General features: G+C 40.4%; 1 protein-coding gene across 1 annotated transcript in view; it reads left to right on the forward strand.

The window, feature by feature from the left end:
* Window positions 1-22,312, forward strand: part of Rp1 (RP1 axonemal microtubule associated) — a 110,022-nt gene that overhangs the window by 80,154 nt on the left and 7,556 nt on the right. The window contains exons 17-21 of the mRNA XM_038348296.1: window positions 99-298; window positions 3,876-3,962; window positions 13,396-13,528; window positions 14,141-14,292; window positions 16,642-16,796. Of these exons, the coding sequence (XP_038204224.1) occupies window positions 99-298; window positions 3,876-3,962; window positions 13,396-13,528; window positions 14,141-14,292; window positions 16,642-16,796 (727 nt within the window). The remainder of the gene's footprint in view (window positions 1-98; window positions 299-3,875; window positions 3,963-13,395; window positions 13,529-14,140; window positions 14,293-16,641; window positions 16,797-22,312) is intronic.

The following is a 22,312-nucleotide window of genomic DNA, read 5'->3' on the forward strand; positions in this document are numbered from 1 at the left end:
TGATGTTCTTTTATATTTTTGGATGCCAGTGTGACAAAGGATTCTGTTGGCCTAGTGTACCTAATCTGCTCTTTATGTCCTTCTCACACTCTATACAGAAGAAAGCAGGCATTCCTACAGTCCTGAGACTCTTCTGGCAGAAGACAAATGGAAGGTACTAGTGCTGACCGGAGATACAGGGACTCAGGCCAATGTCACACTCTGGGTGTATGGAGATGAAGGAGCCACTGGACCAATCAGTCTGACCAAGGACAGCCCAGAACAGCTCTTCCTTCCAGGACAGAAGGATGAGTTTCAGGTAATCAAAATCAGCAGTCATTTTATTGTTTGAACATTACAAAGGCATGTGATATAGGACACTCACATATACACACAGAGACTGTATAAAATAAACAGTCTGTTATGAACACCATTAGTTAACTAATTTATTTCCTACTGTAATAATCAAAACAAACGTATTTGCTCATGTCTCTTATGCGAGGAAGTAAGAAAGGTTACAGGAGAAAATTTCTTTTTAAGGACTATTCGTTTAAAGTCATTGTCCTAAAAATCATCAAATCTAGTTCAAGTTATACCTTAATTAAAATATATGGGAGACTCTTGGAGTAGTATAAGCTCCTCTTTCTACACTTGGTATACTTCAGACATTGCTCAGCTAAAGTGCATGTGTATGAAATCATTTCCTAGGCATTTTCTTGGACCACGTTCTGAGACTCTGCCCATGCCCATTTTCATCTCTCTCACACTTATTTCTTGCTGAGAGAGTTCCGAGCTGCTGTGATTTAAACGCAGCTGACTGCTTGTCTAGTTGGGAGGAGCACTGGCCAAATTTCAATTAGGACAGTTATGTTGCACGTTACTAATTCCCGCCCCCTGCAAGGTGGTAGCTGTATGATTGCTCAGTGCATTAGTTCAACAACAGTGGCTCATCCTTGAGAGTGTCCCCATGCACACCAGGGAATAGAGACTTATGGAGGCTAACCTGAGTCACCAGGCTGCCAAGGCTGTTTGGAGGACCAGCACCTGGCCTCACTATCACTCAGATTTTTTTTTTTTGTAATTTCAGCTGTGGGCTTGTAGCTCTACACTTAACGCTCATTATTGGAGTTTAGTGATGGAGCGTGATTGGCTACAGTGATGGGAGATGCTTTGATGCGGCCCATGGTGATTACTTCACATATACATGTGTTTTGAATGGTTTTCTGAAGATGATAGTTCATAATTCAGAATACATTTTAGGATTAGAACCCCAAATCACCACCAGAAGCATGGCATTCCTGATAATATACCATATGCCATGTCTATTAATGTGCTGTTAAATTCTGTCCCTGTTTTTCTGGAAAGTTTTCTCCAGGGTAGAATCTTAGGGCCTCATGACTGCACATTGGAACACTAGACAGCTGTAAAAACAGGTGACTGCTCACTTCCAGAGAACCTGGTTCATTTCATGTGGGTGCAGCCTGGATGCCGATGTTGTGAAAAGCTCCCTAAATCCTTCAAAATACAGTCACTATTACTAGTCCTGGTTCCAACACCAGACTGTTAGCCGTGCAAGCTGGATTGGTGCTGACTTCCTGTGTGACAACTGTGTGACCTTCAATATGTCATTTAATTTCTCCAAACCCATATTCTCTTTATGTGTAGGATGGAGGCAATGACTTCCATCCTGTGTAAATCCTGGGGAGATGCGTGACACAAAGAACATGGATAAACCATAAGAAAGAATCCTATTTATTACATAATAAATGTATTAGGTCAGTGAAAAAGTAATTGTGTCAGTTTTTACAGTGTTGAAATTTGCAGTGTTGAAAATTGGAATACCCTCTTCAATAAACACAGTCAAATCGTACATCATTTTAATGTGTGTTTCTCTCGCTTTATGATTTTGGCTAATGGCTTGTTTGTTTTATATTTATCTTATACTATGGAATTTATGTTAGATAAAAAGCAAATTCAAGATATATTCCTTTGCGAGTTCTAACTGGGTCATAAAGCAGCAGAGGAACTTGCAACATCAAAACACATTTGGTTCAGAAGCAATGGCGGTGGGGAGAATCAGGAAGTTTTGCAGAGTGAGAACTTTTATCTTCAGGACCAGTGTCCCAACATTGCACATTCACAATGACCAAGAGAGATCAACTGTCAAATCTGATTTTTTTACAACTATAGGAGAAGTTTCCAAAGAACTCAGAGGTAACCTGAAGCAAACTGAAAAGGTTAAAAGAGTCAACAAGTAGGTGCTCATGAATGGCTTGAAAAAACATCGTTTTTTGAACTGTCATTCTCTCTTAATTCTATTCACTGAGGAATGCTTTCTTGATGAGATTGTGGTGTGTGACACAAAACAGATTGCGTACAGCAAGAAGCTCTAAATCCTTTCCCAGTGTCAAACTTGTACCAATACAGTCGTGGTCACAGTTGGGTCGTCTGCTGCAGGACTGACCTATGACAGCTTTCTGGATTCCAGAGATACCACATCTGAGAACTATGCTCAGAAATTTGATGGCACGCATCCATAACTGCAACAGTGGTGGTAGTGGTGGTCAAGGAATGGGTTCCTTTCTTCTCCATGATGCCTCACAATCCCTAACTCTATATGGTGCAATCATTGCTTCAGAGCATGAAAGTTTTGGGTTAGAAAGTTCTGCTTCATCTACTCAATACCACTGACGACTGCCAACAAATTACAGCCCCTTCAAGCAATAGCTATCACTGCTTCCAGGGAAAACCTTCATCAAAGCACAAATTTTATGTTACTGCAATAAACAAACTTATTTATTATCAACAAAAATGTATAATGGTTCCTAGTTCATAACAATTAGTTAAGTTGCTCATCATTAATCAATTGATCAGGTGCTATAGTTCATTTTCTAAATCTTTACTGTTCCATATCTGGGCCTATTTTATTATATTATAAATGTTTGCCTTAAAATGACTCTTTTCTATATTATACATATTTTTTTAAAATATTTATTTATTATGTATACAACAGTCTGTCTGTGTGTATGTCTGCAGGCCAGAAGAGGGCACAAGATATCATTACAGATGGTTGTGAGCCACCATATGGTTGCCAGGAATTGAACTCAGGACATTTGGAAGAGCAGGCAATGCTCTTAACCACTGAGCCATCTCTCCAGCCCTATTATACATATTTCTAAGATGAAGACTGTGCCACTGTTTTTACTTCTCATATCCGTGATCTTGCACAAGGACTAGAGTTTTGTTTTAAATGTATGTATTATGTCCATTCAATACATAAAGAAAACATGGGACAGAGATATATACCATAGTTTTTTTCAGTTTAAAATCACAAGAATTTCCATTGAGTTCACAGAAATTTCAATGCCAATTCTCCAAAATAAAATCTAATTGAGTGCATGTTTTTGTGGATGGGCTATTTCTCTTCCTTGAACTATGACGTCTACATCTTCATGGAGGAGCTGAAGAGGATTTTAAGAGAAGATGGAAGTTCTGGACTCACAGGTGCTTCCTATAGACTTGTAAATCTTCTATAATTTAACTTTTATTGGTGAAAATTCTTGTTTTTCATCTTAAAATTCAACGCTGTCTTTCTGCCATTGGCAAGCAAAAAGGTTGGTCTACGGAGAAATGTGTGGACAAGAGAGAAAATGGCATGCTCTTCGTCCTATTCTTTCATCTCCTTTCTTTTTGCATGGGGTAATTTTTTCTCATTCTCCACCTGTGAGTTCCATAGACAGGCTTCTGGAGAGGATTACATCTGCAAGGCCTTGTAAGAGCTGTTCAGCCATCAGTAACAAATGCAAAGTGCATTCAGTCTGAAAAGGATCGAGAACATTGGGATATGATTAATTGAGAACACCTTAGTCACATTCTCCCCTTTGCATTCCATCCAGGTTGTTCTCAGAAGCATTGGAGAGATATACAAGATCAGGATAGGACATGACGGAACGAGTGGGAAACCGGAGTGGAGCTTACAGACGGTACTGACTTCCCTTTGTGCTTTTGCTTCATGCTGATGGAAAGGGCAAGCGGACCACACTGAGTGGGAAATGGGAAGCGTTTTAGAAACTGTCCTAAGTAATGTAAACAAACATCGTGGGCCATACTCTAAAGTGCTTCGCTATGGCGAAGTATATTTTAACAATATCATTTTTTTGTGTATTTGTAAAGGGAACAAAGAAATTAATGGGTGAAAACCTGAAGAATAAAGCAAAATGTAAGACTCAAAGGGCATTTTTATTCTGTTATCTTTATGACCATCTAAGTAGTTCATGGTCTTTAAATGCTGCCTTTCTGTCACTGGCATGCAAAAAGATTGTTTTTTTTTCCTGTGAATCTCTTCCATATGTACTTGGATCTTCACTCTATAAATATATAATCCACTTGTATATAAAATATGAATATAGGCGAAAGAGAAATGTGCTTATTAGTATAAAAACATTTATATTCAAATGTGCATCTTTTATCTTTTTAATGTAATCAAGTCATCACCATATATGTGTTTCATATCTGATTTTTTTAAGTTTTTAATTGTTCTTGTCAATAACGTCTGCTGAATGCTTGTCAGATGCTAGTTGCCTTACCAATGCTATTGTTTGTTTACTTTTTTTTCCAGTTTATTTATTTTTTATTAAAAATTGCCATCTCCTCCCCTCCTCCTCCCCCTTCCCTCCCCTCCCCTCCACCCACACCCCCACTCCCTCCCTCTTGAGGCCAAACAGTCATCAGGGTTCTCTACACTATGTTGAGACCAAGGTCCTCCCAACTCCCCCCAGGTCCAGGAAGGTGAGCAACCGAACTGACAAGGCTCACACAGAGCCCGTCCATGTCGTAGAGACCAAGCCCATCGCCATTGTCCTTGGCTCCTCGGTCAGCCTCCACCATCAGCCACCCTCAGAGAGTCCGATTTGGTCGCATGTTCCATCAGTCCCATTCCAAGTGGACTTGGTGGTCTCCCATTAGTTCTGTCCTGCCGTCTCAGTGGGTGAACGCGTCCCTCATGGTTCTGACTTTCTCATGATCTCTCTCCATCCGCTTCTCATCAGAACTTTGGGAGCTCAGTCCGGTGCTCCAATGTGGGGCTCTGTCTCTATTTCCGTCCATCGCCAGGTGAAGGTTAAGGCTCACAGTGAGCCCGTCGTTACTTAATAGTGACTCTTTGAATTGGCTACCGTTGATGTTCCTACTTTATAGATGAAAAACGGGGGCTCAATGAAGTCAAATAACTTTACTACAGTCACTTAGTAAATGCCTGTCTTCTCATTGGTCTCTAGAGAACATTAAGCATTGCCATTCAGCCATTGTTTTTTTTTCTTTTTTTCTTTTTTTCTTTTTGGTTTTTCGAGACAGGGTTTCTCTGCAGCTTTTTTAGAGCCTGTCCTGGAACTAGCTCTTGTAGACCAGGCTGGCCTCGAACTCACAGAGATCCGCCTGCCTCTGCCTCCCGAGTGCTGGGATTAAAGGCGTACGCCACCACCGCCCGGCCAGCCATTGTTTTTTTAAAACTAGTAATAATCTCTTAGTGGTTCTTAAATTTCTAAATGGAAACATTAAGTTATACTTAAGAGAAATGATAAAGTTGAATTAGAGAATGTCTCTACTTTAACATCGACATCTGTCACTGATTTCTTTACAGTGTGTGATATGTTATTTAACATATTTGAGGCTTAAAATTCAGATGCCACTTGTAAAATCTGACAAAATGTTTTTCCATTTTAAGTATTTCGTAATCTTATCTGTGATCTTTCTTCTTGTATCTTTGGTCTTATAATGAAAGTAAATGAGAAAATTTTAAGTTTGCTGAAATATTTGATGAATCGATTCCTGTCCTGCTCTGATAATTTTGAGTAGAAAAGTTTGGTGACTGAGGTTTTATGACCTAGGTGTTCAGTTCTGCTAGTAACACAGTCAGTGGAAATGCTGCCATGATGCTCAAATATATTTTAGGAAATTTATTTGTCTCCTGGATGTAGTTTCCTTTTAATGAGAATTCAAAAATTTCTTTATAGAAAATAGTATGAAATGGATAAAATAAGAAAGAGGAATAAATATAGCAAATTACATATCCAATAAAGAACACATATATTACAAGGTAAATGATTAATTTATGAAACAAAGCAATAAGAAAATTGATATGACTTAAAGCTCATCAATGTAATAATGGATGGTGTTGTGTCGCTTCCATGCTTCAACTAGAAATGAGAGAAAAATTGAAAATAAGTGGCTCTCCCAGGACCATCAGAGCACTGGGTTCACATCAAGGACCACTGTACTTAGAACTAGAGAATCAGAGAACCAGAGTTGAGTGCTGCTCATGTACCATGAGCCACAGGGAGCAAAGCAATGGCACCAATGGGAGTTAGTAGATGATGCACTCATCGCAGCTGAGAGCGATAAGATTCTGGGACCACAGTTATGTTAGGAACTCCTAGCTACAGGTTTTTCCTTTTTCTCTTAGCATTCTGTTTTTTGTTTTCTCTCAGCACCTAGGGTACATTTTAATTATTTTTTATTGAGCTATATATTTTCTCCACGCCCCTTCTTCCCTCTCCCTTTCATTCTGCCCTCTCCCATGATCCACATGCTCCCAATTTACTCAGAAGATTTTGTCTTCTTCTTTTTTCCCATGTAGATTAGTTCCATGTATGTCTCTCTTAGGGTTCTCTTTGTTGTCTAGGTTCTCTGGGATTGTGGACTGTAGGCTGGTTTTTCTTTTTATGTCTAAAAGCCACTTATGAGTGAGTACATATGATATTTGTCTTTCAGGATCTGGGTTAATTCATTCAATATGATGCTTTCTAGACCCATTTGCCCACAAATTTCAAGATGTCATTATTTTTCTGCTGTGTAGTACTCCATTGTGTAAATGTGTCACATTTTCTTTATCCATTTGACAGTTGAGGGGCATTTAGGTTGTTTCCAGTTTCTGGCTATGACATATAATGCTGCTATGGACATAGTTGAGCACATGTCCTTGTGGTACAATTGAGCATCCATTGGGTATATACCTAAAAGTGGTATTTCTGGGTCTTGAGGTAGGTTGTTTCCTACCTCAAGGAATCATTATTTCCAAAGCAGCTGTACCAGTCTGCACTCCCACCAGCAATGCAGGAGTGTTCCCTTTTCCCCACATCCTCTCCGGCATAAGCTGACATCACTGTTGTTGATCTTGGCCATTCTTCTTAAAGTAATCCAGAAATTTAAAGTTTCTAAGAAACAAAGTGATTTTGTATGGCAGTGTTGTCTTGTGAAGCCCTTCGTCTATGAGGCTATGATTCATCACGGCAAACTCTGCAATGGAGCTTCAGTCTCTGCTGAGGGCATTCCTAGACCTTTCTGCTCATTTAGGAAACTAAAGCAATTGCTGGGCAGTTTATTGTAAAGACGTTGCTTATTTTCTGCATCGTTGTTTTAAAAGGAAAGTGAATAGGTCATACTACAATGAAAAACGACTTCTAGAAGTCCACCGCTTTCCTTTCCCTCATTTGACACTGACGCTGGTGCCAGCGTGTATTTCCTCAGTCCTGCAGTTTTGTTCACACTCAGAGGCTCCTTAGCCGAGCTACAACAAAAGTCAAAGTGTTAGATCTTTTAATATAGATAGAATAATGAGATCATGATTCTCATGAAAGTCCGGAGAAAATACTATTTATAAATTAAAAGAGAAGTTTTGCTTCCATAATGATCCATGACAGCTTTTAATGGACTAAGGAAATATGAACATCTGCTATCATTAACCATGTCCCATGGGGTCCCTTCCCCAGCTGTTACCGATGCACTCCTTACAGCCAATAACATCTTGTGATCAGCAATGAATTCACTTAGAACACGTTACAGTTTGCTAAATGTTTCCGTGTTTCAAGTTAAAAATCAGTAAAACGTCAAAATTAAATTTGAAGGAGCAGCTACCTATTCTGACAGCTGAGGGCCATCAGTGTTCTAGGATGTCTACATCATAGGGCCATCAGTGTTCTAGGATGTCTATGTCATAGGGCCATCAGTGTTCTAGGATGTCTATGTCATAGGGCCATCAGTGCACTAAGAGGTTTATGTCATAGGACCGTCAGTGTTCTAGGAGGTCTATGTCATAGGGCCACCAGTGCACTAAGAGGTCTATGTCATAGGGCCATCAGTGTTCTAGGAGGTCTATGTCATAGGGCCATCAGTGTTCTAGGATGTCTACATCATAGGGCCATGATTGTACTAGGAAGTCTGGGTCATAGCACCTTTTGTGCCATAGGAGCATTGGTGTAACAGGGGGTCTGTGTCATAAGGCCATTAGTGTACCAGGGGGATCTATGACTTAGAGCTATCAGTACACTAGGGCATCTGTGTCATAGGACTATCCAGGTATTAGGGGAATCTGTGACATGGAGCTTTCAGTGTACTTGGTGGTCTATGGCATTGTGCACTTTTACTCTTTGTTTTCTCTTTGACAACAGATATTAAAGGTATTTTTGGTGGTCTGACTTCCTTTTACACATTGACCAACTTTGACAGTCAGTAGCCGTGCAGTTATAACTGAGCAGTAATCTAGGTGACTGAATTGATTCTAATTTAACTTTTGAGTAACTTGGACTCAAAGAAGGTGCCTATGACTGAGCATAGTCAGGCAGAAATTAACTCTGGCTGTTGAGGAAAGAAAGACTGGAATGCATTTTAGTAAATACCATCAAATAAAATTAATGGTTACTTTTTAATCTTTGATTTTTTATATTTCCTTCTCTTAAATTCATTTTATTTCAGATCAAGTTATAAACTTCAGAGTTGAAGTTAAGGCATAAAAGATGTTTAATTTCTCACAATTTGTGGCTTTCTAAGGCTTCTCTAACTTTAAGAATGGCACAGTTTTACTTGAGTCCTATCCCGCAAGTTCTACACACCACGGGAAAGGATAGGTAAAACTCTACCAGAACTCTTCATCATAGACCACAGCCTGCTCCTTCCCCCAGGCTTACTAGCGTGAGCAGATGGTGTTGCCACCCACCTACCTTCCAAGTCAGAACCCTACCCATTCTCTGAGCTAGTTCCTTCTCATGATCCCCAAATCCCATGAATCTCAGTGACCTCACTGCCCGACTGTATCTCTAATTTATATATGTTTTTCATTGTACTATCATCATTTTAGTCCGGGTTCCAATTTTTAGAATTTTCTGTCTGCTGAAAATCTCCTATAACATCTCTTCAGTTTCTTTTCCCAAACATTAGCCAGAAAGCTTCAGAGAGCAGGCATGATTTAAGAAAAAAGAAGAAGAGAAAAAGAAAGAAGGAAGGAAAGATCACATCATCCCCATCCCCAGGCGGCCTTGCTACTCCTGTGACATCTCTGCCCATGACTGGTCTGGTGCCACAAACTTCCCTTTGCCTCACAAGTGAGAGTGAGCAGCCAGGGGCTTTCATTTATATCAGCACTTTTTCTTTTCTATGTAACACAGTTCCTATCTAATATCTTTGTATTCGTATGTACTCTTATGTAATATGTAATGTGTATTCGTTTGTATTCTTATGTAATATCTTTGTACCGTCTGACCACCATTGGAGAGTGAGTAACAGAATAGTAACTATGCCAGAGATCCCAAACCTAGAATAGTGCTTAGCAGATGTTGGGCAGATGTTTGTGAAAATTAATAAAACATGATAAAATGTATATTGTTTACTTAGGAAATATTTATAAAACGTGTGAAATACTTTGTAAGTTCATGTTAATCAAAGGGAAGTCATAGAGTATTGCTTGGAATTTCATGGCTGAGCCATGACCATGTATAATCAACAGGTAAAGGAACATTCTGGAAGGCGCAGCTCATTCGTAGTTCAAGAGGCCAGATTGGCTCAGAGCCCCTTCCCCCACCTGCTGGCGGCCTCTGCTGGACAGTGCTTGCATAAAGTGATTCGAATAGGGATGAAATCTCTGGAACCCTTTCAATACTCTTGAGCCTTGGGGACTTTGGTGTCCTATGTTTGTTGAATCCGTTAACCCTACATGAAATGACAGTGTTGTTGGTAAGAACCCCAGGAAATCTTTAGATTTAATTGAGTTATTTTGTAAGTATTTCCATTTCCTTTCACGTTTGGTGACTCCCTCACCTCAGAGTTCTAGGAAGAACCATTGAAAGAGAAGATCAGGTAGTGAACTACAGCAGGAGAAAATAGCTTTTCGCTCAGGGAGCAGCAGGAAATCCAGCTTCTTTTCTGAAAATCCTTAGTCCAGTGTTTAATCTCAGAAGATGCCAACAATGTATAGACACACTTGCAAGGATGAGCTAGCTCATTTGAAGCCAAGATAAATTTATGCATCGGAGAGAGCTGCCCTCCGTCTCTGATCCCTAGCCCAGTGCTTGTAACTAATGTGAGTAGCAGGAGGTGCAGGAGGAAATGTAAGGGCTGACATTGGGTCTGATTTGCAAGGACACTTAGAGTTTTTCTTAAGAGCGGTTAAAGGCTTATGACCTTTTCACTTTCTGACACCAGAAAGAAAATGTTAATTCCTGACCTTGGCCCTGCTCTCCCTGCCCAGAATTAGATCTTTTAGCGAATCTTCCACACTTCAAATATTCATCAGATGTATTGGTGTGCAGTTGATTTTATATTTAAAGTTAGTTCTGCACAGTACTTGGAAAATATTAGAAAGGAGCCCCAAACATTCTGATCTCATTTTGCACTTTAAGAGAGACTTTGGATTTTTTCAATGACACACAATTTTTAAATTTTATTTTTTAATCTTGATTTTTTTATTTACTGAAAATAGATTCTTTTCCCATACAATATATCTTGATCACAGTTTCCCCTTCCTTTTCCTTCCCATCTCCCCTACCCACAGGATCCCCCCTCCTTTCTACCTCTCATTAGAAAAGAACAGGCTTCTAGGATATAACAGCCAAACACGACAACATAAAATATAATAAGATGAGGCAGAAACCCTCACACTGAGGCTGGACAAGGCAACCCGACACAAGGAAGATAGCCCAGGCAGGAGCAGGTCCAAGAATCAGACTCGTTCACATGCTCAGGAATCTCATAAAACTACTAAGCTGGGTTATCTCACTCAGGATAGTATTTTCTGTTTCCATTCATTTGCATGCAAAATTCAAGATGTCATTTTTTTTTTTTTTTTACAGTTGAGTAGTATTCTAGTGCAAATATATCCCACACTTTCTTGATCCATTCTTCCATTGAGGGGCATCTAGGTTGTTTCTAGGTTCTGGCGATTACAAATAATGCTGCTATGAACATAGTTGAACAAATGCTTTTGTAGTATGATTGGGCATCTCTTGGGTAAATTCCCAAGAGTGGGATTGCTGGATCCTGCGGTAGGTTGATTCCCAGTTTCCTGAGAAACTGCCACACTGATTTCCAAAGTGGTTGCACAAGTTTGCACCACCAATGGATGAGTATTCCCCTTACTCCACATCCTCTCCAGCATAGGCTTTCATTGGTGTTTTTGATTTTAGCCATTCTAACAGGTGTAAGATGGTATCTCAAAGTTGTTTTGATTTGCATTTCCCTGATCGCTAAGGAAGTTGAACATGACCTAAAGTGTCTTTTGGCCATTTGAACTTCTTCAGTTGAGAATTCTCTGTTCAGTTCAGTACCCCATTTTTTAATTGGGTTAATTAGCATTTTAAAGTCTAGTTTTTTGAGTTATTTATATATTTTGGTGATCAGGCCTTTGTCTGATGCGGGGTTAGTGAAGATCTTCTCCCATTCAGTAGTTGCCTTTTGGTCTTAATGACAGTGTCCTTTGCTTTACAGAAGCTTCTCAGTTTCAGGAGGTCCCATTTATTCATTGTTGCTCTTATTGACTGTGCTACTGGTGTTATATGTAGGAAGAGGTCTCCTGTGCCCATGTGTTGCAGACTACTTCCCACTTTCTCTTCTATCAGGTTCAGTGTGGTCAAATTTATAGTGAGGTCTTCAATCCATTTGGACTTGAGTTTTGTGCATAGTGATAGATATGGATCTATTTTCATTCTTCTACAGGATGACATCCAGTTATGCTGGCACCATTTGTTGAAGATGCTTTCTTTCTTCCATTGTATACCTTTAGCTCCCTTGTCGAAAATCAGATGTTCATAGGTTTGTGGGTTAATATCTGGGTCTTCGATTCGATTCCATTGGTCAACGTCTCTGTTTTTATGCCAATATCAAGCTGTTTTTATTACTGTAGCTCTGTAATAGAGTTTGAAGTCAGGGATGGTAATGCCTCCAGAAGTTCTTTTATTGTATAGGATTGTTTTGGCTATCCTGGGTTTTTTGTTTTTCCATATAAAGTTGCTTATTGTTCTCTCAAGGTCTGTGAAGAATTTTGTTGGGATTTTGATGGGAATTGCATTGAATCTATAGATTGCTTTTGGATTAGGAGCTTACACGGGTATCCCTGGGAGGGACAAACAGAATGGATTTTATAGAGGGACTATGCATGGGATGAAATGTGAATTGGAGGACCAGATTGGGAAGGAGAAGGGACAAAGGAAGAGAATATAGAGGGAGACAGCTAGAACTGAGAGGCCTTTGAGGGATGGTAATGAAATCTAGTGCTGTGGGAAATCCTAAAATATATGATGACCGTAATGAGGTCTCTTAATAATGGGAGTGACAGAGTCTCAAATGGCCATCTCTTGTCACCAAATGAGTCTTCCAGTGCCAGGACTGGGTGGTCAAGCGGATCTCATGAAAATCACCAAGTAACTCAGTATGTTGCTAAGACAATGGATTGCAAGCCCCATAGTTAAGAACACCCACACAACTCATGGGTATTTCATCCCTGTGTAGTGGGAAAGACTTTTGACTTTGTGAAGCTCCCTCTGGAAGACTTGTGCTGGTTACTGCGATATGAAGACAATGGCATGGGAAATAGCCCAAAGGAGCAAGGCTTCTGATAATCTTCTGCTACTGGGTAGGAAGGACCCCGAAGACATGCTAGGATGAACAGGCAGTTTTGGGGCTTCACTACAAGCTTGAATGTGCTCAAGTGCCCTTGCAGGACATGAGAAACTTTAAAGCATTCTTTCATGTGCCTTGCTTTAGTGATTAACATGAAAAGAGGTTCTCTTTTTGAGTTTCTCCAGTAGTTTACTTTTTTTGGTCACTGCCACAGGCAGAATTGAGATCCTTCAGTTGTACAGAGTCCATTTCATATGTCCACGTTTCTGTTTTCTTGGGGATAAAATTGTCAGAAATTTACCAACCTGTTTAGTGAGGGTTAAAAGATTTTTTTGATGGTGAAAATAAGCCACTTAGCAAAAATATTTGTCAAATAAAGATCTGATCAATGCTCCTAGAAAACCACCACTAACAACCATTCCGCTGCTACCACAGTGACCACATCGAACAACCCCTCTTCGTGTTTTGTATGTAGCGACTGATGAAAAATTATATAGAAATCACTCCACTTGACCATTGTTTCTTTTAACCCAGGTGACAATGGAACATATGAAGAGCAAGAAGACCCTAAATTTCATTGCGAATGTGTGGCTCTCTCGGAATCAGGCAGATGGGGACCTTGTCTGTGAGCTTCCTGTAATGAAAGAAGGAGAACCTGTTTTTCCATGTGTGTTATTAATATTTGGTAGCTTATGTTCATGAGTTGACTGTATTGTAGGAGCTTGAATTTGCTTCTGCACTATGCATTTGGAGAATATTTTCTCTGCTTCTCAGATTCTAGCTTCTCATTAAGACGCACCACCTCAGTCACTGGTAGATAAGGAATTAAATAACTCTCAAATGGTTCTTATGATTCAGCAATAGTCAGAAAAGCTAACGCTGTGAAGATAAGGAGCTCCATGCTTGTCTGGCTTTCCCAGAGCCAGCTGGCCTCTCACCCACCACGACAGTCTTGGTCTATTTCCTCACTACAGTCTGACATAATTTCAACATTAGGCATCACTATGAAAGCAAGTCCCAGTCACTGCTAATGATGAAATGCCTTCCTATACCATGTATACCAGCCTTTTAAGGAATTTCTTGTTTCTCCATTTGAAAAAAAAATGTCTGTTTAGAATGAAAATTAAAATCCAAGGGTCAAAGATTTTTCAGTAGGAAAAAATATTGACAGCAGATTTGTCACGTAAGTTTTTCTAGTTACTGCTGGAGAACCTGTAGATTTAGACTCTGTTTGCTTGAATTCTGAGGTAATATATTTTTCTCCCCGTTGCTTTGGCAGTGGTGAGATACCACGTTGATGTGTACACTGGGCAGATGAAACAAGAGGCAACAGCGCCTGAAGTCTCCCTCTGTCTCTACGGGGAGAGGGGAGACTCGGGCCTTCGACTGCTCCACAGATCCAACATGCCCGTGCGCTTTCAGAGAGGACAGGTGAGTTCATGCCAAGCTCTCTCTGCTGTGGCCCTGTGAACGCTGGAAAGCGAAGGGTGCTTGGCAGTCTTCAGCCGAACTTTAGAGCAGCTCTAATTCCAGGGTCCCGACTTGACTTCCTTAAGGGTCTTGTCTTTGTTCATCTTCAAAGCTTTTCTTGAGGTTGTTCTTAAAAGACTGAGGGGATGTGCTAAATGGATAGTGAACAATAGAAGAAAGAAAATACATCGAATTAGTAGTGTAAGAAAAGGAACAAATTGAGTTGAAAAGTTTGGAAGGAGAATATGCATGGACATCTTCCTAATGGACTCAAAGCATTGTTCCTGGTCAGGCCACAGGGCTTGTAACTCATTTCATGCACTGCCGCAGGGGCCTCCCTTTAAGATAACTGGAATGAAATCAAGCCCCATGTTAGTCCCTTTTGTTTTATATAAAACTGTGTAATTGAGCACTGGGAGTTCTCTATGGATGTCTGTGAACCTCTCAATTTCTGACACTTTTTGGGTGTATTTGGGAAGAAAGCACTACTTGAAAGTGTAAGATTAAAGGTGTATTCCTAAGAAAAGCGTACCTTGAGCTGTTTGATAGTGCTGTTCTCAGACTCATGTGTTTGACTCATGAATTCTGAAACATCAGAGAAAATAAAACTCACCTGAGCCTTTTACTCATGAATGTTATAGAAGAGTGTCCATTGCGATGAACAGAAGAAGCGTTCTGATTGGATGAGGCCACAAATGCCATGCCCAATGTTTGCTTTCACGTGTGAACTAATTCACAGCAGAAAAGGAGGCTTAAATATTACACCATTAATCTTCCTCGAAGTGCTCAGTGACATTTTCCCCTGACTTCGTTGGCTGTCTTTGTGTAAGGTCCGGTTTCTTCCGGACTCTCACTTTCTGATGGATGGCAAGGGCGGCATCATACCCAGCTCACTTGCAGTGCTCCGAGGCAGACAACATCAAGAGATCTAGTGAAGATGCCATGCTAAGAATTTACAAGCATCTTCATGGCTGCTCTCCAGCTCACTGTCACGGACGGCCTTTCCTACAGAGTGGGGCCAGTGCACTGTGGACTGAAACTGAGCTTGAATAGGAGGTACATTTGCATGCCAAATAAAAAGGAGTCAAAGGGTAAGCTTAAAGGCATCATTAAAAGTCTAGAAACAGACGAATGGTTAATTGCAGAGTTTATTCATTAAAATTTTTTTCTTTAATTCATGGTATATCACAGCATTGCCAAAAGGGTTAAGAAGCCAGGGGGCTCTGCTGTCATATGTGACACTTTTTACTGAAATCCCCTTGAAAGGTGTCCTGGACAAAGCAAGAGGTTTACTATAGCACACACAGGAGGATTCATATCTACTGAACTAGCTACAGCATTAGACAGGCTGAACCAAGAGAAGGTTTCCAGCAGGACCAGCCAACAACTCAAACTTGGGAGTGTCATTGCAGTAACTAAGTTGAACCTTAATTTAGTGACCCTGTGGACCGCAGCTAAGTCTGCCTCACCCTGGAAGGCAACACAGGCAATTCTGAATTTACATTTTTTTTTATAAACCAGGAAGTAGAGTAACAGTAGCTAATAGACAACTGTCTTTTCTGAACACTTGTCAAATTTAATTTAATTCATGACCCTTTCTTCAGATAAACCAGCAGCCCTGTAACAATGGCCTTTGGGGAAAAGTCTTAATTTAACCAGCAGGGCTTTCATTCAGGCCCTGCATGGCAAAAAAAGAAACAAAAAAAGAAAAAAAAAAAAAAAAAAAAAAAGAAAAAAAAAAAGAAAGAAACGAAGAAAAAAAGAAAAAAAAAAAGAAAGAAAGAAAGAAAGAAAGAAAGAAAGAAAAAGTCAGTGCATTCTGGATGCGATACATTGATTCTATTTAGGAATTAAGGTTACTGGGTATCAGAAGGAACCCCAGGTCACACTCGATTTCCATTTACAGAGAAGGTGCGAGAGAGGTATTGCTGAGGAAAAGGGGAAAGGAAAGTGAGAAAAGCAAATTGTCCCCCACGCCTTTGCAGGTGTCAACATTTGACATGCTGCTAGCTGCTTCCTGAGCAACCACGTCTCAGGGTGGGCAGCTACAGGCCCTTTTGTTGTGTTTTCTTTCAAATCTGAAAGTCCAAGGCAGAAAATAAAATGGAAAAGAGAAAACTGACAGAAATATATTTAGTACATAGCGATTTGCTTATGTTTCCTTCCTTTATTGCCCATTTTACTGTTAACTGCAGTAGCCTTTTCTCTCTTCCAGCGCTGGGCCGCGGCTGACAGCCTCGGGCCACTCGCGTTGCCGGCGTCTATCTTTTGCCGGACTCTAGTTATTTCCCTGGGGTTTTTCTCCACCAGATCGAGGCTTTTCAAATAGAAGCAGTGTCTCTTGGAAACCTGCAGAGGGTGCTGTTGCGCTGCGAGGCCAGCGACACATCCCAGGGCTTGTACTGTGAGAAGATCGTCGTCAAAGAGGCCAGCACAGTGTCAGAATCCGTCTTCACCTGTGGAAGGTAATCTGGTCTTAATGTTCTGCAGAAGGAAACGACTGAGGCTGAGCCTGTGTGTGTCTTCAGATGTTTGCCTAGACGCTCCGCCTCAGAACTCCCAGATTTAAAGATGACATTATGTTAATTATTGTTCAGCTTTTCAGTCACAGGCAAAGGCCCAATATTGAAGGGAATGAAGCTTCTATATTGATCCTCAAAGTATTAAAGTATTGTAGACACAGTATGGGAAACTTGTGGGTCAGATTTGACTTTTTTTTTTGTGGTGCTGGAGATTGGATTTAGCTTTGCTCGTGCTGAAACAAGTCCTCGCTTCCTGGCTATATTCATAGCCCCATCTAGGGATTCTGAATATGTCCTGAGCTTCCCTAATAGATAATCAGCAGAAATGCAGCTAAGACAGGCAAAACGAAGGCATTGGAAAACCCAAAGGCATTCATCACCGTTGTGATTTACTAAATATTTTCCTTGCTTATTGGCTTTGCAACTTCCGGAGGTCCTTCCAAGAAAACCACAGGAAATGCCTGTGCTCTCAGGAAATTATAATCAAAGTCTTGTTCATAGGACAAACAAAACATCATGGATGCTCAGAAAGTATTTTCTAAATTAGTGAACTTACAAATCAGCCATAGACTTGGTCCTGTGGTGTACAGCACAGGAAAGGACCCTGGAGCAGCCCCGGGGACACTGCACCCTTCTTTTGGTATACGTCCATTTGCTAGGAAGATCTTTCTTCCAGAACGCTCCTGTGTACGCGGGCTGTAGTAATGAGTTTCAAATGAACCAAACATCCTTGGCCACTGACTTCCTAGTTTTAAAATTCTTATCAGTAAAGTGCAGTTTGCATCCTTCCTTCAGCATTCTCCAGGGCACTGCTCCTTTCTCAAGACTTCATGTGCTGTAGCTTATTTTATTCCTTCCTATTGGTTGAAATCTTCATCCTCCCATGGGCAAGACAAGCAGCTGTATGTACATCTATGAAACTTTCCCTTGTTTCTCACCAGGAGTGAACTCATATTTACTTTCTTTAAAATCCTCAAGTACAGGCCAGGTGGTAGTGTTGCACGCCTTTAATCCCAGCACTCGGGAGGCAGACACAGGTGGATCTCTGTGAGTTCGAGGCCAGCCTGGTCTACAAGAGTTAGTTCCAGGATAGGCTCCAAAGCTACAGAGAAAAAACAAAAACAAACAATAAAATCCTCAAATGATTCCCTTAGCACTCCGTTCAGAATGTATTCATAACATCATTGTCAGTGTGGAAGTCTTTTTCTTGGGTAATAGATGATAAGCTTCTTAAGAACATGGCCTCATGCGTTTCATTCTAATTTTCAACATGGTTTCTTGTATGAAGTGGGGATTTAGTCAATATTTCTGAAAAATAACTAAAGAGGAGGTTGAAACAGAGGAGAGAGTGAACACTATGGAATACTAAGCTGGGAACCCTTAGAGGTCACATAATATTTATGTGAATCCTCTATCTCAGGAACAACTTCAGGTGTCTCATTTAAAAGTTTTTTTATGAATCTGCTTATTTTCAAAATAATTAACCTATGGACAAATCATTTCCTTTCTTCGTTCTGGAAAAAAAGGGAGGTGATGCACAACACAGATTTAAAAAAAAGATGTAGACATTTTGATAAAGTACAGAAATGTAAAACACTCTTTTTGTAGAAGAAAAGAATAATAAAATTTATCAGGAGATAGTGAGCACTCACTTAACTTCCCTGACTTTTCTCTGGAAGAGGCCAGTATTAATCATCCCTTGCTATTCTGAGCATGCATTTGGCTGCCACGTGTTTCCATGCTCTTCTTTGTCAATCTGAGCCATTCCTCGGTGAGAAAGTGACAAGAGGTGATGGTGGGGAACATGACAGAATGAGGCACAGGGATGAGTCTTGCTCATGTTTTGGGTGGGGGTGGAGGCATAGACGCGAGCATTTCTTCTATCGTTTTCAATGCCAGTAATCAGTTCCCTATCAAAAGCATATTGAATGAAAGAATACAAGAAAAGGAGAGGACATGACTTAATTATTAAGAAGATTTTTATTGTAAATATAAGAGAAAAAAGCAGGTGGAGAGAAAGCCTGGGCTGAATTGGGTCAGCAGACGATAAAACAGGGGAGGCAGAACAAGAGAACGGTCATCGACCAAGAGAGGTGGTCTGGGCTAAGAGACCGAGATCTGTCTAAGCCAAAATAGCTGCGTTTTATAGGTATCAGGTTGAGAAAAGGGAAGTGGAAGCCCCTGTGAGGGAGACTTTTAGAGTAGGGGTTGGGGTAGGAAGTTCTGGGAAGGGATCCCAGGTACTGAGATTTGTCCTGGGTCTGAGACCTGATATTCCAGCTTTTTGTAGATGATAAAGGAGTGGAATAATCTCCTCTATAGCTACTTTCTGCTGAAATTGGGGCATCATTGTCTGGTGGGGGGCACAGAAAGGTTGGAATGATGGTCAAAGGACAGGCTGCGGGGCTTCTTTTTCACTACCTTCCCAGGCTATGTGCGCCCACCTGGGGCTAGGCAAGGCAGACCACCATGGAACCATCTGGGATATATGTTCCAGCGTCTCTCTGTGTTTAGGGGACATTGTTTACCACAATTGACTCACTTGACAGTTTAATTTTTCTTCAGACCTTTGGAAATTACTTCTATCCAAGCATCATCATGGTCATGAAATTCAATATTGATTGTACCTGAGAACCATTCATCCAAGGGTGATGATCTTGCCTTTAAAGGCATAAGTATCCTTTTTCATTGAGAATTAGCATTTTCAAAAGCCAGAAATTCAATTATTATTTGTCTAGCTTCTGAATGCTGCATCATTCTATTTACTGCTGAAGTCAATCTTTGTAAGAAATCCATGGGTCCTAAATTTGGACCCTATTTGACTTTAGTAAATGACTCAATTTTCTTTTTTATTTATTTAGTTCTGTCCCAAGCATTCAAAGCTGCTGCATGACATAAATCTAGGGTGTCGTTAACATACAGATATTGCCTTTGTACATTAGCATAACCTTACTCTACCAGAAATTTGTCCCAGGAGGTTTCCCAACCTCTAGCCCTACTTAAGTGTTCAGTTGTCTTAGTCTCATCTTTCCACCAGGTACTTCACTGCAACTGAGGACCAGGCTCCAAGACTGCTGTAACCAAATCTCTCCAGTCTTGGTGGATAATTCAATTACAAGTTGACTACAAGTTTACTGCACACCATATAAGACTATCACTTCCTTGAATCTCTTTAACTCTAATATTCCCACAGGATTCCAGTGAGTGCTTAACCAGCCTTTGGGATATCTGGCACTTTGAAGTTCCTGTAAGGTGACTGCATATAATAAGCTTGGTTGTTTGAAGACCTTAGGCTGTTCCTCTTCGACCCTATAATGCAATGCTAAAATTAGTTCTCCTTTAAATTCCTCTGTTTGGATGTAAATATCTTTATGGTCTGTTTTAATGAGTTTTTCTAAGGTCTATGTCTTGGTACTCTTATCAAACAACATTTAAAGAGTTAATCCAAGAATTATCAAACTGACAATAATGATTATCAACACAGTAGTTAATATGATGTCAATCCTGGCTAAGGTGATTATCCCTTCACTTAATTTTTCCACTTTAAACCATTAACCATGTAATCATACAGAGACCTAACTCTCTCCATAGGAATTGTGTTTCCAGTTTTTAACATGGGGAAAAAACTCTCTTTGAACTAACTCCTCCCTTCAAGAATTCCCAATTGTCTCACCAAATCTGTTAATGATGGCGATTGAGATGTAAGGCTGACTACTATTGCATAGAACAGTAGAAGCCTGAGAGGGTTGCAAGGCAGCTAAATAGTTTGGCAGCAGCCTGAGAAGAGGGTCCAAGGAAAGCCCACAACCCACCTGGAGAAAGGAAGCCAAAGAGCCAGCCCATTGCATGGGGGAACTTGTGAAAGTGGCAAACTCCTGTGACATTTGGAGCCCAAATGCCTGTGGAGCTTGCTGCAGAGAGACTGTAACAGAAAAATTCAGATCAATTTAGAGGGCTTGTAGAAAATAGGAAAGGAAAATCTAGCTGGTGGGGTCCAGACTGGCCATCTGGCCATGTGCAGTTCCAGACTGTGCCAGTGACTGCAAAACCACGGGCAAGTGGCTTTTTCATTAATTTGTGCCCTGAAGGTGAACACCAGATGTATTGCAATTTCTAATTGGTTATAATAATAAGAACACAGAGTTGGATATTAGGGGGTGAAACTGAAAGATCAGAGAAGAAGAACAGCCAGCCACTAGTTCTTAGCTCTATGAAATCCTGGACCGAATGGGGTATCCTGTGTCTTCAAGTCCTCAGACTCAGTGCTGTCTCCACCAACCCCCGGATTGAATCCTGAGCTCCTGTCTCCTCCTGTCTTATATTCACTTCTCCACCCACTCACATCCCTTCTCATCCCCACCTCCCTACTACTGGGATTAAAGTTGTGAGCCACTACTGCTTGACTCCGTTTCTCTTTCAGACTGATTCAGTCTCATGTAGCGGCGGGTGGAGGGGGTGATAGGCATGGACTCACAGACATCTGTCTGCTCTGTCTTCCAAATGCTAAGATGAAAGATGTGTACCACCACTGCCTGGCCTCTATGATTAATTACTGTGACTAGCTCTGCACTCTGATCTTCAGGCAAGCTTTATTTGTTAAAGCACAAAGTAACACCATAGTGGTGTTCTGTCATGACAATAGAGAAAAAAAAAAAACCTAAAATACTTTTCATTTTTTCTTCTACTTAAAAGTTCCTCTCTTGCATATTGTTCTGTTCAGCCTTCAGCTAAGTGCGTCTCTTGGTTGAAATATTTTTGCCCTTTTTTGTGCCTTTTCATCCATGCAATTCATAGTTGGTTATTTTCTTTACTGAAAGGAGAAAAAGAGTCTAGATATTTCTTTTGTATTTTCTAAAACATTTACCCTATTTTGTCATGCACATTATTTTTATATTTCTCTGATACTGGGAGATTCAGTTCAGAATCCATATTTTTGCTGCTTTTATGCCCCCAGCATTTATCAAATTGTCTGGCATGAAGATGAGAGCTTCTTTGATTCCTTGATTGAGCAGACATTTGGGTAGGAAGTATGGATGAACATTCGAAGACAGTAACTATTTTGGGGGGATAGAATAATGAAATTTCTGTACCACAGTAACACATAAAGTCCTTCTAATGGATTTTTCATTTCAGTTTGACAACAGTTCTATGAATGGGGCAGAAAATTTAGTGGCAAAACTAAGCTTTAATAGGGCACAAATAGTATAGTCGATTTTCTTAGCCTAGTGTTGGGATACAAGCTTATCTAAGACTTTTCTGAGGCCCTGGTTTTGGGAAAATTTAGTTCCTTGTCTAAAATCATGAGTATGTTTGCCTGAGCCAGTAATGGTCTGGAGCTAGGGCCTTAGGGGAGCTGCAGCTTTGGATCCTGAGAAACCAATTCTTTTTTCCTATAAGATTAAGATGATCAGTGCCCTGCCTATGACACATGTGATACCCCATGTTCTCTTTGTGTAACA

Source organism: Arvicola amphibius, chromosome 11, assembly GCF_903992535.2.
Source record: "Arvicola amphibius chromosome 11, mArvAmp1.2, whole genome shotgun sequence".
In the NCBI taxonomy this organism is placed as follows: domain Eukaryota; kingdom Metazoa; phylum Chordata; class Mammalia; order Rodentia; family Cricetidae; genus Arvicola; species Arvicola amphibius.